Genomic DNA, 19,255 nt, shown 5'->3' on the forward strand with positions numbered 1-19,255 from the left:
CAGCCCACCCGAGCCTGCTCGGATCACTAAGCAGTTACTCAAGAGCGATGCGCGCTCGAGTAACTGCCCCGCCGAGTAGGCTCGCTCCTCTCTAGTGGCTGTGCGTGACATGCCGTTATATACCTATACAGTAGGGTACCTTGAAGCCTTCCATCAAGGAGTACTCCCTACTAACACGTCTGACAGAGGCCTCAAACATGTAAACGGAGCCTTACTTTCTCAAGTACAGCCTGCATGAGAGAACCACGGAAAGAAGCAAAATGTAACATATGTCTTTTAACTTTTCAGACTGTAAACGCATGGAAATTTCCCGGAGGATTGTCTGATCCTGGTGAGGATATCGGTTAGTATCCTTTTATGTGTCTCTGCATTTAAAGCAAAAGTATCAGATTCTTGCTTATTATGGAAATAATGTAAAGTTTCCACTGGATCTTAATTGTCATTGTGAGACCTTATAGGGAAGGAATTCTGTTCATCTCTCTCAACTGTCCAGTAGTTAAAAAAAAAAAACGGAAAATCTGCCCAAAGAGAATGGTAGAAAACAACAACAAAAACATTTCTTCCACAGTCTGTTCTGCCTTGGATCTCCAGTATGCTTTCATGGCAGCAGTGATATGTGTCATACTGGTACACGACCGCTGCAGCCAGAGTGGTATTAGTATACCATGTGACCACAGCGCCTCGTGATTGGTTGCAGCAGGTTATTATTGCTGCTGGCATGCAAACAAGGAACAGTGAAGGGTCCACAGGACCATCAAGGGATTTAACAGGTCAGTAATGTGTTTGGTACTCTATTACATTTTTTCTGGACAGATTTTTTTTTTTTATTTGTTTAGTTTTTAACTCCTGAAAACTTTTTTCATTTATACAAGATTAATTAGAAATCTACAAATGCTCTTTAACCCCATAAGGATCAGTTTATGGATCAGTCTGTTTTGATCCTAAAGGACCAGACACTTTTTAGGGATTGTACCCATGTGGTTGTTTTTTTTTCATTCAGCTACCAAAATTATTTTTGCTGCATTTTTTTCAGTGACACATTAGGGCTACTTTTTATCTTTTTTTTTTAACGTATTTTAGTTTTATTGGGAGTGAAAAGCTAAAAGATTTTTTAAAAACTTATAGTTGTATTTTTTTAATTAGTATATTTATGCTAAAATAAAGTATGGGAATGGGTTCCTCATTTTGTTTTGGATGTTATGATATATAATTTGTACAGTTTTGGATTACAGGATGCAAACGGCAAGTGTTTTGGTTGGCGTCTGCATTGCGTCTTTTTATTTTTATGTACCGTATTTTCCACTTTATAAGACGCACTTTTTCCGCCTCCAAAGCGGGGGGGAAAGTTCCTGCAGGCTGTCGCTCCCTCCTGGTCCCCGGCAGAACATTGCTTTCTGGACGCAGGGCTTGAAATCCCCTCCTACAGAAAGCTAATACTGTGATTGACTAACGCACGCTGTCAGCCAATCACAGCCATTCAATGACCTTTAGCCAATCACAGTATTAGCTTTCTGGAGGCGGGGATTTCAAGCCCTGCGTCCAGAAAGCAATGTTCTGCCGGGGACCAGGAGGGAGCGACAGCCTGCAGAACGCCGGGGGAGGTGAGTACTGATTTTTTTTCCCCCTATTTTCCCGCTCTAAAACGGGGGTGCGTCTTATAGACCGGTGCTTCTTATAATGCGAAAAATACGGTATATATTTTTATTTTATTCCGTAATTTTTTTTACTTAGTTTTGTAACAATTTTTTTTACCTTCTGTGTCCTCCATGATGTCATATAAGACCTCTGGGGGTCATTCACATTGTCTTTTATTTATTTTTTTTATTTCACACTTTTGCACCGTAGCTGGGGCATCCATAGGAGTTACAGGGAAAAACATTCTCTTGTAGTGACAATAGTAATAACAGAGCTGTTCCGGCTCTGCTAGGACCCTGCAGCTCTGCAATGTCAGGGGGGCACTCAGTGATTGCCAGGTCACATAGTGGAAATAATACTTTCAAGTTTTAGTACATAGCGCTCATTGAGCACTATGTAGCTTGAAAAATAGAAGGCAGAAGCAGTTAAAATGCTTCTGCTCCGGGTCGTCTGTTGTGTATGACAGCTGAGAACCTAACCTGCTCTTGCTTGATTTGCAGGAGCAGGAACTTTAATCTTGTGCCGTACCTATGCTATCGTCGGGGATTAACGTTCAGGACCAAGCACTGTATATTTTCCCTGCTTGGTCCTCTAGGGGTTAAACAGTCTTGTGTTCTGTCATTGACCTACAGTATCTACCCAGACAGTCAAGTTAACAAAGCTCTACTTTATATATAGAATGAGTGAAAACCACTTGGGGGTTTGTCGACCAGTCTTTTCTGAAGATGGCCATTCCATAATAGGAATGTGACTACTGAATGCTCTGCTAGAGTCTTACAGTACGTGAAGCATCTTGTGGGACTACTGATATTACATAAGTTTGAACCTCATTTTACAAGATCTGTGTTGAGTGGATGCATTTGTTGTCTTGACGTATCGGCATACGACTCTACATTAATTGTAACACATGTTCTTTTATTTTTCACTGCAGGAGCTACTGTTGTACGGGAAGTACTTGAAGAGACTGGCATTAAGTCAGAGTTTCAGTCCCTTTTGAGCATAAGGCAGCAACATAATCATCCTGGTGCCTTCGGAAAGTCAGATATGTACTTTATATGTCGTATGAAGCCCTTGTCTTACAACATTAATTTCTGCCCTCAGGAGTGTTTGAAGTGTGAATGGATGGACCTCAAAGAACTTGCATACACTAGCCGCACCACTCCTGTCACCAGCAGAATTGCTAAATTGCTATTTTATGGCTATAAGGAAGGGTTTCACAACATTGACCTGCCCATGAGGACCTTCCCAGCCGTTTACTCTAGACTCTTTTATTCCTTGTACCACAAAGAATTGCCAGCAGCTTATGAAGTTCAGGAATGACCTCTAACGGGTTTCACAGTAAAACAATACCCCTGTACACACATTTGTCAGTTCCTACCCAACTGACTCTTCAGGAATGAAAGAATACCTCATCAAGGGCAATAGTTTTGTAATAAGTGTGCCAAGTTTGTCTACTTATTTACAATATTTTAAGTGTAATTTCGGTATACTTTAAAATGATTATAATTTTTTTTCATTTTTAATCACTGGCATACAAGAAAACTGTATTTTAATCCCTTAATATATATTTACAATATAGCCTATGTTTAATAGAATTCCTTCTTTGAATAAAAGACGTCTCTGGTAAGATCAGCTTTTTGCAGACATGGGAAGAAATAGGATAGCCTTTTGTCCTGGTGACGTTTGCGATCCGTTTTTGTACTGCCCAGTTCTCTTTAATGCCACGTACCAATCGCTATATTTGCGAGACCGGTAAGTATTATAGTTGTTTGCTTCTAGTCGCTCAAAAAAGAAGCATTCATCGGTTACACATTTCTGTAAGAGAGATAGAAGAGGGTTACTGGAGCAATATATCATTAAGACAGTGTATCCCATAGAAAACAGAGTTTTATTTCTCATTTTATGTTTGGAGCGTCAGGCTGAAAAACATCACAAACGTGTTTAATAAATGCATTAAGCAAAGGAAAGCACTAATTACACAATCCCTTTAATAATGGTTCTTGTTTGGGACCAAAGGGGGGGGAAAAAGATATGATTGATATCATGTTAACAAGTTGAAAAAAGTCTAATTGATGTCACTAATAGCAAAAAATAATCCTGCAGTCTGTTTTAACCCTTTCCAATCCAATTTGTATCCTGGTTTTCCTAGGGGGCTTACTCTTTTTCTGCTGCTATACAACGGCGCATTATGCTGGCTAAAGCCAGTACTGCATGGGGTGACACGTTGGATAGGCTTCAACAGCAGAGAGGCCGGCAATATACAGTAAGAGAACCCCGACGGACGTCTTCCAACATTGGAGCTGTACAGCCCTAAATCATAATGTCTTCGGAGGTCAGACAGTGGATTGGAAAGGGTTAATGGCTTGCTTTAACAAAGTAAAGATACACACGTATACAAATACATATAAATACATACAAAAACAGGAAGTAAAATAATTACAACAATAATTTAGAAAAAATGGGACGATAATGCATTTTGTCATGGTGCCGAATATAGACACTAGGAACCAGAGTACTTAGTTAATTAGGCTAACATAGGGAAAAAGAGATCCTAACTAGATGTTTCAATGTGATATAACGTATTGACACAGGATATTATACATCATAACTTCATGAAAGCATGAAATTCCTTATGTCACCCGTACAGCACATATCAGAGCTTTTTCTTTAAAGGAATTTCCCATGTGAATACTATTGATGATTTACCTTCAGGATGATCATCAATAGTTGATTGGCTGCGTTAGACCGCTTGGGATCCCCGCTAATCGGGCGCCTTTTGTCAGAGCCATAACACACAGAAGTATGGCGTGGAAGCCGATCGCTCCGATCCCTGTTTAGTGGCCGGCGCTTGTAATTGCAAGCACAGCTCTTGTTGATTTTAATGAGCTGCTCCTGCAATTAGCAGCAGTGGTCACTACACAGGAATCAGAGTCAACTCCTTCTGATCTGTAGCCATATGTTGCGGCACTGACAGCGGGCGTGCCCAGTCAGCCAATCAGCTGGGTTCCTGAGCAGTGCACCCCAGATGATCAACAACTGATGTCCTATCCTGAGGATAGCTCATAGCATGTATGGAAATTTTGGTCTGACCCTTTGACTGGTCAGTTCTGACCACATCATATAGCATGGTGCTGTTAGAGGTCTTAACGGAAGAAAGTATGGTGACCCAGTAGGCCATGGCTTCCTCATGGGAGCCTAGTAGAGATGAGCGAACGTACTCGGTAAGGGCAATTTCGCAATCGAGCACCGCGATTTTTGAGTACTTCACTACTCAAAAGTACTCGGGTGAAAAGTACTCGGGTGCGCTGTGGGTGAGCGGGGGGTTGCAGCGGGGAGTGGGGGAGAGAGGGAGAGAGAGAGGGCTCCCCCCTGTTCCACGCTGCAACCCCCCGCCCCACAGCGCCCCCGAGTACTTTTCACCCGAGTAGTGAAGTACTCGAAAATCGCGGTGCTCGATTGCGAAATCGCCCTTACCGAGTACGTTCGCTCATCTCTAGAGCCTATTGATCGTAATTTTTTCACATATGTTTACCATTTCACCACAAATATAAAAAATAGGCAAATTTTATATATACACGGCAAAATGATTTTGCTACTTCCTTTCGGACTGGTGAAGCTGCAGTAGAAAAAGTTTGAAAAGCGCTGGCATAGACTATAAACTATTGTAAGGGTAAACTCAGTAGAAGTAATCAGATTGGGATATTATTCCAGTAAAGTGTGATGACGAGCGCAGCGGCAGGGACTGTTTTCTGTCACATAACGTTAATGACCGTTAAGTATTTCCTGTGTCTATTACTGTTTAGTTCAGATAGCCATCTTTTGAAGTTTGTTGTAAAGTGCTCTAAACACTGTTCAGTGCCAGAGAAGCTAATGTATATTAGACAGTGATTCACGCAACCTAGTTTAGATTTAATCGTGTTAAGGGCCATTTTTTATTAATGTGGGTTTGGAAAAACAGCCAGTCCCATCATCTAGCCTTCTATTAAGATATGGCGTAACTCGCAAAATTGTTCACATTGATGGCTAATTGAGTTGAGCTTGTGTAAGAAAATGTCTCCTACTCAAGTAGTTGTGCCAATTTGTAATTGAAATCCTAAGTTACATTGGCCTTCCATTAATGAGGAGCTCACTGGAACGCTGCCGCCAGGGATTGGACGCTGCCGCCAGGGATTGGACGCTGCCGCTAGGGATTGGACGCTGCCGCCAGGGATTGGACGCTGCCGCCACTGCGTACGGACACAGTTTCCAGGAGGAATAACAGAAGAATTATTCAACACAGATCTAAGAAAAGGTGCTTCAGTATTATGGGGAATGCAACTATTTACTAAAGTACACATCCGGTCTTTTCTCTTAAGCCACCGACTGTGCATCTAGTGAGCTTTTTCATCCGTACAATGATTGGACATGCTGTACACATCCAACTTTGCATAGCATTTCACTGGTAGTGGCATCTGTAATGCAGATGTGCAATGAGTGAGATTACCTCTAACGAGCATATATTTTTTCATTTCTCATTTCGTACATCCCATTGCAGAGCAATATCATCTTTTCAGGGCAAGTATATTTAATTTTCATTAACAATTGTTATCCTGTGCTTCTGCTCATGTTGTATGAAGGGAGAACAGATTAGAAGAATCTCTTCCATGGACGTATCCATTAAATTGTTGCTGTAATTGTCATATTTGGTCCACGAGGTCTAGGGGTCCTAGCGATCAGAATGTCTTTAGGGGGGAAAAACCCATTTAACACCCATTGTAGGAAAATATGTGAGGGCTCCTAACGGACTATATATAGGGGTACAGGACAGAAAATAGCGTTACAACTGTTAGTAAAACTGTGCTAAGAACGGAGGTTGTTATGAAGATGTGAGTGGAAGTCTGCACAGAGGGGCATATAGTATTTTTAGACTTTGAAAAGGCATTTGACACTGTCCCTCATAGACACCCAATGGATAGAATAAGGTTTAATGCTTTAAAAAGTAGTTTGTAATTAGATAGAAAACGGACTCAAGAACGATATTTTGGAGAGTTGTACTTATGGTCCCTGCCTAGAAGTGCTGTACCCCAAGGGTCACTGCTGGCATTGCTACCAGCAAGTGATGAGCGAGCATACTCGCTAAGGGCAGTTACTCGATCGAGCATTGCCCTTAGCGAGTGCCTGCCCTCTCGGAAGAAAAAATTTGGCGGGGAGAGCGGGGAGGAACTGAGGGGAGAGCTCTCTCTCCCACCCCGCTCCCCCCTGCTCCCTGCTGCAACTCGCCTCTCATCCGCGCCGGCAGCCGAACCTTTTCTTCCGAGCGGGGAGATACTCGCTAAGGACAATGCTCGATCGAGCTATTGTCCTTAGCGAGTATGCTCGCTCATCTCTACTATTAGCCTATTTATTATTGATATAGAGGGTATTAATAATTTGGTTTCCATTTTTGCAGATGATCACAAGCTGTGTTTGGGCATCCACATGGCAATTGAAATTCACTGTGGAAAAATGTAAAGTCTCAGTACTAATGCATACACTCTGTAAAACATTAGTGTGTCTTCACCTAGGCTAATTTCACATGGGCGAGCGCGATATTGGGTTGATCGGCCCGATATTGCACTCGACGACATTCTATTTAGCCATGATACGAGTCGTTTTTGATCAAAAACCGCCTTGCATCACTTCGGGGAAGTAGCGACTCGTGGAGTGTTTTTTTTCCATTGTTTTAAATGGGGAAACATTGCACCTCCGGCCCTATTGAAAACAACGAGCTATGCGAGGGCACACACAAAAATAGAACAGGACGTCATTTTTTTCCTGCATTGTCATGCGGTGCGGGGAACAAATCGCTCATGTGTATGACCCAATTCAAAAGAATGGGATTCATATTTGTGTATCGCGCAACGCAGAAATCTTGCGCGAGAATCTTGGACATGTGAAACCGGCCTTAGAGTATGCAATTCAATTCTAGGCCAGATCATAGAAAGTATTCCCTGGAGTAAGGGTGGCTTTACGCAGTGTGATTCTTGGGTGCAGTTGGCCCAAAGCCTGACAGTTGTCACAACGCCCATCATAGAGAAGCGATAGTCGTTCAGTGAATTAGGTGCATGGAGATCTCTTCTGTACAAACGCCCGATAGTTGTCCCAACACCTATTACTCCTCTGCTCTCACACAGGAGCGATAGTCGTCTAGTGAATTAACCACATGGAGATTCAACCATCTCTCTTCATTGTGAACTAGGCTCTTTCTCACTCGGTACCCTGTCATGTCCTGTATTTACATGAGACAACTATGGTTGAAAATTGCTCATTTGAGCGTTTTTTTTTCTTCAGTCAATAGTTGGCCTGTGTAAAGCCACGTTTAGAAACCGTACAAAGAAGCGCAACTCTACTGATAAGGGACATAGAACATGTTAGGGTGGCTTTACATAGGAGGATGATTATCCAAATAATCGTTAAAAAGAGCAAATGCAAATCACAGTCATTCCGCGTAAACTTGGCAACCAATAGAGGGACTAGCAATAATTCATTTACTAGTCGCTATTTATTTAGTTTCAGCTCACCTAGAAAAAAGTTGCTGGTTGATTTAACCCCTTAATGACGCAGCCCCTTTTTTTCCCATTTTTGTTTTTTCCTCCCCCCTTTAAAAAAATCGTAACTCCTTTATCCATCGACGTCGCGGTATGAGGGCTTGTTTTTTGCCGGACGAGTTGTAGTTTTCAATCGTGCTATTTAATGTACCATATAATGTACTGAAAAACTTTTAAAAAATTCTAAGTGAAGTAAAATAAAGAAAATGACATTGCGCCATCTTTCAGTGCGCCTTGTTTCTACGGCACACAAACTGCTACAAAAACGACATACCTGTATTCTATCGGTCGGTACGATTGATACGATACCAAACTTGTATGGTTTTTTTTTTTTTTTTTTACTGTACTTTTTTTTTTTTAATTTAAAGACATTTAATTTTTTTCAATTATTTTCTGCTGTCATCTTCTGCACGCAATAACTTTAATTTTCCGTCGACGTAATTGAGTGAGGGCTCATTTTTTGCAGGATGTCCTGTATTTTCCGATAGTACCGATTCAAAATACATACGGCTTTTTGATCGCTTTTTTTTTGCTTTTTTTCTGGGAGACAGGGTGACTTTTACAGACGCAGCAATACTAAACATGTGTTTTTATTTTATGATTTAGATTTCTGAAATTACAGATGTGGCAAAAAGGGGGTGATTTAAACTCATTTCTTTTTTTTTTTCCTTTTTTTTCTTTTTTTTTTATAAATAAAAACTTTATTGATTTTTTTTTTTACTTTACTTTTAAGCCCCCCTGGGGGACTAAACATTCGATGCTTTCATCACTCCTGCAGTATGACGTAATGCTATAGCATTACGTCACACTGCAATTTAATAGTCAGTCTCCTAAGGCAGCCCTGGGGCCTTTCAAAAGGCCCCCGACTGCCATGACACCTGCACGGCTCCCTGGATCTTACCGCAAGGGGGGCTGTACTAGACCCACGAACATCGTTCAGGGGATTTAAATGCCGCTGTCAGAATTTGCTGCAGCATTTAAAAGGTTAATAGCCGCGATCAGCCGCACGGCCAATTGCAGCTATTGCCCACGGGTTTCAGCTGTAGTAAACAGCTGACGACCGCACTGTATAAAGAGAGGTCGACCCGCGACCTCTCTTCATACATACCCCGACGCTCCAGGCCGTAAATGTACATCCTGGAGTGGGAAGGGGTTAAAGTCTCCATCATTAGTGTTTGAACAACTTGCGAATGAATCAGCCTGGAAATATTTTCATTCTTTTTCCTCTCCTTCGAGGTGAAGCAACTACTAAACAACGATTGTTTTGTCTAAAAGCACACAAATTGTTTGAATGCTAACAACTCGCTTTAGCGACTATTTGGCTGATGGTTGTCCAGTGTAAAGCCACCCTTACTAATGAGGAAAGATTAATCAAATTAAATGTATTTAGTCTTGAGAAGAGACCTCTAAGGGAGGGAGATGACTAACCTGTATAAGTATATAAATGTTCCATATAAAATCTATTTAAAAGACAATGGAACATCCCCTCCATCTGGAGAATGAGAGGTTCAGTCTCTGGAGGCAACAAGTATAATGCGGTGTTTCCCAAACTCCAGTCCTTGCTGCTCCCAACAGGTCAGGACTTCCACAGTATTACACAGGTGATGTAATTATTGCCAGCACCTCAGACATTGCCACAGGTGTTCTTTCTATAGCATATTCTCAAATAATGACCCGTTGAGGGGTCGTAAGGACTGGAGTTTGGGAAACGTTGGTATAAGGTACGTGGATAGTCATTGTCAAAGCAGAAATAGTTGATGGCTTCAAAAAAGGCTTAGATGCCTACCTAATACAAATGAGATCAACAATTGAGTTAATATATAGAATTATTGTTTTGATTGTAGATTCAGTCTGATTGTCACTTGGGATCAGAAAGAAAATAAGTTCTAAAATCTATCCACAACCCTTTCCTTCATCCACATCCTCACCCATACCCTGGGGAAACTTGATGGACACACATCCTTATGTTTGCCAATTTTTTCACATCAACTCGTCAACTTCAAGAAATCACTGGTCATATAACAGGTGCCACAGACACAAGATGATCATAGTCTGAGCTGGATAGATGTATATTTTCAGCCTTACAAGCTAAGTTACTATGTTAATGTTATGGTTATTCTGTGGATATGCTATGTATGAATAATACCAACCTGCTTTCTCTATGTGCTTTGTGATGCTCAAGGGTGGTTTGGCAATAATCGGGGAAGTAGCACATGACTGCAGGAACAGACTGCATGCAAGGTTTGTTTGTAACACTGGCACAGCCCCGTGAGCCTGGTACATACAGATCTGCATAGGAGCTACACATATAATTTGTTGATTTATTTGATCAATATTTTTGGTATATATCATAAATGGTTGAAACAATACAAATGGCCATTAAAAATCCAGTCAGGTCAATCCTTTAGAAGTAGGGCACATAAATGGATCACTAAAGCCAATTTACATGCGAAGATAATCTTTCAAATGACTTAAAGATTTAAAGATTTTGCAATCCTCTTCATTTGCATGTAAAAGGGTCTTCAGGAGCTGTTTGCAGAGCTCAGCATGTGATTAATCACACGCCCAACTGTACACACAGCTACATTGTTCTGCTCTTGGCTCCCAGCAGATTACGATGTTATCTGCTGTCTCCCGTGAAGATAACACCATGCGGTCTATTAACAGACATTTTATCTCTGAGTAGCTGAACCATGGATTTTAAGTTCACTTTGAAACATGGTTCACACGAAAAGTGCACGATGCACACGTTTACATGCAACGATTATCGCTCCTTTTCGGTCGTTTGAACAAATTTTGAGCGATAATAATCGTTACAAGTAAATGGGTCTTACAGTTTTGAAAGATTCATTATATTATGTTAAGTCATTGCCATTGTTTCTTTCTAGTGACTATCAGTAGGGTTGCTCATCTTGATTGGCAAGCAGGTAAAATTAGTCGAATTGTCTCAGAATCGGATTGAGTCATCCTGACCTGATTTTTGACAAAGCTGTCCTATAATGCATGCTGAACAACGGTGGTGGTGCCTCATCAATTAAGTGGCCTAAGGCTGATTTAGACAATTATTTTCACTCAAAAATTGCACAAAGTCATCTTTTGAGCGATAATCGTTGTGTGTAACCACACTGACATCGTGCAGTTTTCGTTAAGGAATCGCTGATCGTTCTCTTTCAAAGTGCTGAATGACAACGATCAGCCTTATCAGGAATTCACAGCGGGATACAGCTGAGATTATTGTTTCAGCTGTATCCCGCTCCCTGAAGACAGGCGGGGTATGAAGAACACAGCGCTCCAGCTGTGTTCTGCATCCCCCTTTGCGGAGTGCTCCGCTGTATACCAGCTGCATGCAGAAGAGAAGCGGGCCTGCTTGTCTTCGGCATCCCCCTCTCAGAGCGCAAAGTGATCGCTCAACATTTTAGGATTCTGCGCGGATTTGCTTTAAATGGTATTTTTTTGCATGCAGATATCCGCACACATTGCTATCAATGTGATAGCAATGTTGCCGATCCGCACGGAATCCGCGGCAAAATGGAGCATGCCGTGTTTTTTCTCACGCGTGAGAAAAATGCAATTCTTTAAAAAATGCCATCCGCGGGTGCAGAAATCAATTTAATGGACCGAGGATGCCCAATGACTCCCTATGGGCAAAATCCGCTGCGGAATCTGCAATTCCATCAAATGCTTGATAAGATCAAAATGATGACAATTGGAGCATCTACAACGAGGTTGGTCAGATACTATAATCCAAGTCCAATCAAACCTAAAAATCCTGGTGTAGATTAAGTGCCTGTAATGTTCCAACAAGTGGATCCTCTATACCACAATCCGACAGCAAGATCAGAAGCAAAACTGAAGTCGGTAACATAGAAGTGCCGTAGTGCCAAATGTGGATCCAGAAAGCAAAGCAAGATGCAAGCCAAAGTCAGCAAAAAGAACAATAACAAGGGTAAAGCACAAGGAAAGCAAGACCTACAAGGAAAACACCTTTATTTTCAGACAGTGAGTGTTGATTCTGACAGCTAACCAGCTGCAGAAATTGGGACAAGGAAACATTAACCATTGCATTGCCGAAGGAACACAGGAACCTGGGAATGTGTGTAACAAAATATATCACATCAGGGTACCCTTGGAATAGGCAATGGCTAGAGAACATCCAACTGTGCCTGCTGATGGGCACAAACGGAACAGCCACCACACTTAGCATAAGAATAGCCCTCCGGAAAAGCCATAGAACGTAGTAGAATAAGCCTGGGACAAAGCTTCAAAAAGGAGCAAAACTTTAGGTGCAACTTCAGGCTGAGGAACAAGGCCAGGATAAAATATTGCAAACTTTATGAGAAGTATCAGTATCTGATGACATGTCAGCACAGCAGGCAGAATATAGACAAAGGATCTGGCAAGAGCGTCTGCTCTGCAGTTCTAAACAGAACAATGGGTGAGGATGAAATCAAAGCACGAGAAAAAGCATGCCCACCAGACTCTGCGTTAATTCAGTTTGTGGGCTGACTGAAGATATTCCAGATGTTTGTGGTCAGTAAATATGGTCACAGGAAATTTAGCTCCATTGAAAAGATGACAGCACTCCTGCAGAACAATCCTCCCCACCACTGAATCACGGCCATCAATGGAGGAAGTATTATTGGCCAGGGAGATGTTCTTGGTGAAAAATGCAGAGATGAGATGTGTTTCTTTCTGCACGACTTCCAAAAAGAATGGTCTCTTTGTATCCAAGTGATAGAGGACCAGAACCAATGAGAAGTAGGACTTCATAGTCAAAGTCTTGAACTGGCAAGTGGGACCAGATACGATGGTTTCTCCCTTTCTGGGTTAGGGCGGTGAGTGCTACAATTACTTAAGAATAGTCATTTCAAAGTCAATTTACCACAGCAGGGACATTTTCTTGATCCACGGAGAGACCTCTAATGAAAAAGAATATAACCCAGGAAAAGCAGTTCCTGCTTAAAGGGCCACTCCAGTGAATTTTTTTCATTCATTATGTAACGAGGCCCCCCTGCATGGGTTAGTCACACAGTATTACCTTGATTAGTTCCTGTCTATGTCAAGCTTCCTGGAGGCTCTCTCCTCAGGGTAGGTCATGTGATCTCATTCTGACCACCTGAGATTTATTTGGCTTCATATATTGTCAAGCAGTTTTTTAGTCAGCATAATTCCAGTGTGATATTACATTGACTGTACCACACAAGTTCTTCATAAGAGGGGGGGGGCAGAAACTTCTATTACAGTTAATGCTGATGATTAGAGGCTCCTGTCACACAGCTATAGTGAAGGAGATCTTCTTGACTGTATAATTAGGGTCTGTAGTTTATTTAGGTGAATATAGAATACAGAAAGAAAAATACCCCAATCTCAGCACCAAGATGGTGTCTGATAAGTATCAGACCAGAGTCTGCACTGCATGAAAGTGACTACAAAATACATAGGAGATGGCCAGAGTGTGACAGGAAATCATTTGAGGGGGCAGAGATGGAAAAATGTTTTGTTTTTTGTTTTTTGCCAGAGTAGCCCTTCAACCCCTTAACGCTATAGGACATACAGTTACGTCCTGCAGCCTTGGGGTATGTATGGAGGAATATCGCGCAATGATCTCTCTTCATACAACGCAGGCGCCAGCTGTTTCTTACAGCTGACACCCGCCAGCAACGGCTCCGATAAGCCGCGCATCTGATCGTAGCTGTTAACCCTTTAAATGCCATTTGGTATCATAGTAATCGTACTGACCCATAGTATAAAGTTTTCATGTCATTTTTGTTGCAGTTTGTGCGCCATAGAAACAAGACGCACCCATAGATGGCGGAATTGGGTTTTTTTTTATTTTACTCCACTTAGAATTTTGAAAACGTTTTTTAGTACATTATATGGTACATTAACTAGTACCATTGAAAAATACAACTCAACCCACAAAAACAAGCCCTCATACAGCTAGATTGATGGATAAATAAAGGAGTTAAGATTTTTTTAAAGGGATGATTTTTAATTTTTTTTTAAACAAAAATGGGGAGAGAAAAGGACCATGTCCTTAAGGGGTTAAACTGGCGCTATAACTTTGAATCTTCACAAAGACCGAATAAGACAGAATGAACATGCAAATTCCTGGAAAGAAGTTAAGATGTTGTTAAGGTTACCGATACATATTGGTACAGATTGTCCTGTATGATTTCATTAACAAATTGCTGAAAAACGGCAGGAGTTACAGAAAAAAAGTATAAGCACAGTAAGCTACACTATTCGTTTCTGTGAGAGTTAAAGAAACGGCCTAACACAAAAACTTTGTTTCCATAATCCCAGCTACTTGTGCATTCAATCGGAGCTTGGATTCGGTGACCAGAGGCCACCTCCACAGGCTGGATTGGGTAAAGACATGTAGTCGAAACGTTGCCTTTTTAATGACGTGGAGCAATAAAAGGAACTTAGAGTTTACTCTACACCCTTAATGCTGCTGCCATCTCTTTATTATTATGGATTGATCTTGGGGATTGAAGGTCCACAATCCCACTTTTTGGTGGCTGTGCATAAGTAGACCTCACCCTATTTTGGGATCCGCTCTTGAGTGCCGCCGGACATCTGCATACTGTATTTGGATTGGGCTGGAGGACCTTTGCTCTTCAGATAGATGCAGTGCCCAGAGGTGGGATCTACAATCATCAAACATTTACCCCTTTAACAAGCACATTTTCAGACCCAGGTCAGCTGCCTCTAGTAATAATAATGCTTTATATGCCCAAAGGATTCCAACACTAACTCATAGATTTAAAATAATCTATATTTAATGATTAATGGAAGAAGCACTGGCATTAAAACAATGTGATGCCTGTTTAAAACACATTACAGTTAAGAAACCATAATAGCTGTTACTGTACATCCGCAAAGTTCCAAGTCCCAAATACTCAGTTATCGTGGGCCTGGGAATCGTTGGCAAACGGGATCTGTTATATCCGTACGTAAATGTAACTCACTTGGAAAACATTTAATGTGCGGACCGAATGCATCGCTGCACAGTCAGGGCCAGGAAAATCAGTGACGTGTATTACTCCTTAACACTGCCAGTCAAGCAGCCTTGAATATTCTTTGGCCTCCATGTTGTTACTGAGCACATTCGACTAAAAGGATCTAAAAGAATGGTTGCAGTGATCTCTTCTGGAGTTGATCAATTCAAACACCGGGACGTCCGTACAAATCTAAGTGAATCCGAAAAACTTATATTCAACATCACAACTTACTGAGGACAAAAAAGAAAAACCTGTCACTCCATCCACCCCATGACTTTACAACCAGTCCAAATCTGCCCCCTTTCCTGCCACTCCTTCCCTGACATAGTGGTGACTCAGCCTCCGGAACTAGTGTCATAGTCTGATGATGTCACAGCTACTGGGTTACACATAGTATGTCAATAGCCGTGACTAAAGTTTGTTTTCCAAAGGACTGTCCTTGTTTTTGTAGAAACACCTAACTGTGTCATACCTTTTTTTTTACAAAATTAATTTAGGTATAATTAGTGGCTGTATGGCTGATCTCTATCATTTTAGTTCACCTATCTGCCTAATTTGTAATGAATAAGTCTATAGCATTGTGATCTACAGGGTCTTCTCAGCTGGAGAAATGCCTATCTGGCACACAACCCAACTGGAAAAGGGTCAGTCTGGTGCACAACACAGCCAATGAAGGCTTGGCCTGGCATGCAGCAGAGCCAAAAAAGCATTGGTCTGGCATACAACAGAGCTGGAGGATTTAAACACCCACTCATCGGTGAAAGAAGCATGCAGTACAAAATGACTACTACGCTTTCTTTGGTGGTTTTAATATGTGTCATGAACCTCCACTAAGCGTAACACAATGTATAAAATTTCCTTAAATATTCCTTTAATTTGATGTACCAAGAATTATTTTTATCCTGGCGAATGTTGAGGCCATTAAAGGAAAACTACACCTACAGGGGAATGAAAAAAGGAGACAAATTTGCAGAATGCTCTGCATGTTCTTGAAACGGTCATGTAGAAATTCTCTAAATAATAGAAATTAATTTTCTGCTAACGTCTTCAATTTTTGACTGCTAAACAGTGGGGAAAGGTGTGGCTTAACTAAGGAGGAGGGATTTATGTTTCATTGCAGACAGAGCAGCGGGGGGAAGCTCCTGCTGCAGCCGGTTGTCTTAGATGCAGGATTAGAAAGGGGAACACGGCTGATCTACTGGGACACATAGAAAAGATTTCTTGAAATGCTTCTAATTTGTAATGTGTGACAAAATAAGATCAAAAGAAAGGGGGAGATTAAGGAAGGAATTCTTAAGCTTGTTTCTACTTTTCTTTATTTTCAGTATTTAATGTTCCTTTAAATTATGCGATTGCTGCAAATCAAGAGTCTAGTGGTATTACAGCTCACTACATCTTTGTCCTACTGAACTGTAATACCAGGCACAGCCACTACCAAATGCATGGAGCTGTGCCTGGTAAACTATGAAGAGGGCGTCCCATTCAATCAGTATGGATTCTGAGAGTGAAATCAATGGTCTGTCCTAAGAGTGGGTCTTCAGTTTTTCAGTCCTGGATAAGCCTTTTAGGCTGCATTAAAACACAGCATTTTATTGCGATTTTCAATGCAGTTCCACAGTTAAAAGCTGCATCAAAAAACGCATCTGTTTTTTTGAAAACTGCATTGATTGTTAACCCCTTAGTGACGGAGCTTTTTTTGCTTTTATCCATTTTCGTTTTTTCCTCCTCCCTTTTAAAAAATCTTAACTCCTTTATTTATCCATCGACGTCGCTGTATGAGGGCTTGTTTTTTGCAGGACGAGTTGTATTTTTCAATGGTACTATTTAATGTGCCATATAATGTACTGAAAAACTTTTTAAAAATTCTAAGCGGAGAGAAATGGAAAAAAAACGACATTCCACCAACTTTCGGTGCGTTCTGTTTATACGGCGCACAAACTGCAACACAAATGACCTGATAGCTCTATTCTATAGGTCAGTGCGATTACTACGATACCAAACTTATGTATTTTTTTTTTTTTTGCTGTACTAGTATTTTTTTTAATTAAATTTTTTAAAATTATTTTCTGTGTCCATTTTCTGCGCACAATAGCCTTTTTATTTTTCTGTCGACATAGTTATGTGAGGGCTCATTTTGTGCGGTACGTCCTGTCGTTTCCATTGGTACTATTGTTGCGTACAATTGACTTTTTGATCGCTTTTTATTACATTTTTTCTCTGAGATAGGGTGACCAAAAAAGTGCATTTCGGGTGTTTTTTTTTTTTTGTACAACGTTCACTGTGGGGGGTAAATAATACATTGCTTTGATAGATCACACTTTTACGGACGCAGCAATACCAAACACGTATTTTTGGTTTATTATTTTTATTTTTTTATTGCAAATATGGCAAAAGGGTTTTTTCTTTAACTTTATTACTTTTTTTAAAAAATAATTACTAAAACTTTATTGATCTTATTTTTACACTTTCTTTTAGTCCTCCTAGAGGACTACAACCAGCGATGCTTTGATCGCTCCTGCAGTATGACATAATTCTATAGCATTACGTCATACTGTTTTTTGACAGGCAGTCTACCAAGCCACCCCACGGGGATGGCTTGATAGGCAGTCTGCTAAGGCAGCCCTGGGGCCTTTCAGAAGGCCCTCGGATGCCATGACACCTGCAGGGCTCCCGCAATCTCAGCCGGGGGGGGGGGGGGCGTACGGGACCCCCGAACATCGTCCGGGGGTTTTAAATGCTGCTGTCAGAATTGACAGCATTTAAAGGGTTAATAGCAGCTTTTGCCCGCGGGTGTCAGCTGTAATAAACAGCTGACGCCCGCGCTGTATGGAGGGAGATAGTGGTGCTATCTCCCTCCATACGCGTCATGCAACAGCAGGACATAAAAACACTGTAGGGCCGTCACTAAGGGGTTAAAAACTAGAGTTGAGCGAACATGCTCATCCGAGCTTGATGCTCATTCGAGTATCAGCATTCTCGATGGCGCTCATTACTCGAGCGAGTACCACGCTGAGTTCGACCCCCTCCCCGCATTACCACTTCCTGCTGTGACGTTCTAGCGTCCGCACGTCCACAGCAGTATGTGGCTGGGGGGAGGGGGGGGAGAGGAGAGAGAGAGAGAGAACTAACAATATGATTTTGTAGCAGTAAATGTTTTTCAACGGAAAACAAAGGCAGGTCACAGCATCCATGTACTACCAGTTACAGGAAATGCTGGGAAAGCCTACAAGTTCGCTCCCTTGAGCCTTGCCACTGATGAATGAGGTTGATCCATCTCTGCATGTACAAGGCCAGAATTCTGAATTATTTCCATGACAAACAAACTTATTTTTACCATAACAACACACTTTCCTCCAAATAAATGTATTAATGAAAAATTTTGTTATGTCCGAGAAAATTACGAATGAACCCGCCAAAAACAGCGCGATGGAGAGTGCCAAGAACTATTTAGCCAAGCATCCACCACTTTGTGGCATGTAATAAATTGAATTTGCCTTTAAATGTTTTACATTTTTATGCATTGTAAATTTAAGATGTGCGTTAGTGTAATTTACTAACTATATGTCATTTAGTGATATCTGAGGACTCTCAACATAACTTTGGCATTATCAAAGTAGTACCTGCAGTAAGTCAATGTATTAGAACTGTAATGAATTCGTATTAAATGGGTTGTCCGAACCTTTTAGGGTACACACTGAAACATTAAAGGGGTTTTCGAATGAAAAAAATATTGTTTACAGATAAATCCAGCCCATATTTCTAAACATTGTCTGTTTTTACACCTATCAAGAATATCTCCAGATATTTCGATGCTAATGTCAGAATGGCACCGCCTGCTGTTTCTATTCTGTGTCCATCTCCGTAAATGTTCCAAGGTGGTCACACATGTTCAGTTTTGCCTCTCATTCTGCACCACTCAGTATGTGGAGAGATCTCTGAATCTGCAGCGGCTCCATTTGTGAGAAGAGAGTGAGACAGAGTTACCTCAATTGCTTAGCATTTCTTCTGCCAGGCAGAGAAGATGCTGGAGCTTCAGAAGCAGCTGCT

The 19,255-nt window shown here is 41.3% G+C and overlaps 2 protein-coding genes across 4 annotated transcripts in view; one reads left to right on the top strand and one right to left on the bottom strand.

Moving 5' to 3' along the window:
- Positions 1–2,977, top strand: part of NUDT6 (nudix hydrolase 6) — a 33,756-nt gene extending 30,779 nt beyond the window's left edge. For both annotated transcript variants that reach the window (XM_066573782.1, XM_066573781.1), the window contains exons 4-5: positions 289–343; positions 2,567–2,977. In XM_066573782.1, the coding sequence (XP_066429879.1) occupies positions 289–343; positions 2,567–2,955 (444 nt within the window). In that variant the 3' untranslated portion in view covers positions 2,956–2,977. The remainder of the gene's footprint in view (positions 1–288; positions 344–2,566) is intronic.
- Positions 2,978–3,253: 276 nt separating this feature from the next.
- FGF2 (fibroblast growth factor 2) overlaps positions 3,254–19,255 on the bottom strand; it is a 73,846-nt gene continuing 57,844 nt past the window's right edge. For both annotated transcript variants that reach the window (XM_066573784.1, XM_066573783.1), the window contains one exon: positions 3,254–3,450. In XM_066573784.1, the coding sequence (XP_066429881.1) occupies positions 3,265–3,450 (186 nt within the window). In that variant the 3' untranslated portion in view covers positions 3,254–3,264. The remainder of the gene's footprint in view (positions 3,451–19,255) is intronic.

Source organism: Eleutherodactylus coqui, chromosome 7 (genome assembly GCF_035609145.1).
Source record: "Eleutherodactylus coqui strain aEleCoq1 chromosome 7, aEleCoq1.hap1, whole genome shotgun sequence".
Taxonomy (NCBI): domain Eukaryota; kingdom Metazoa; phylum Chordata; class Amphibia; order Anura; family Eleutherodactylidae; genus Eleutherodactylus; species Eleutherodactylus coqui.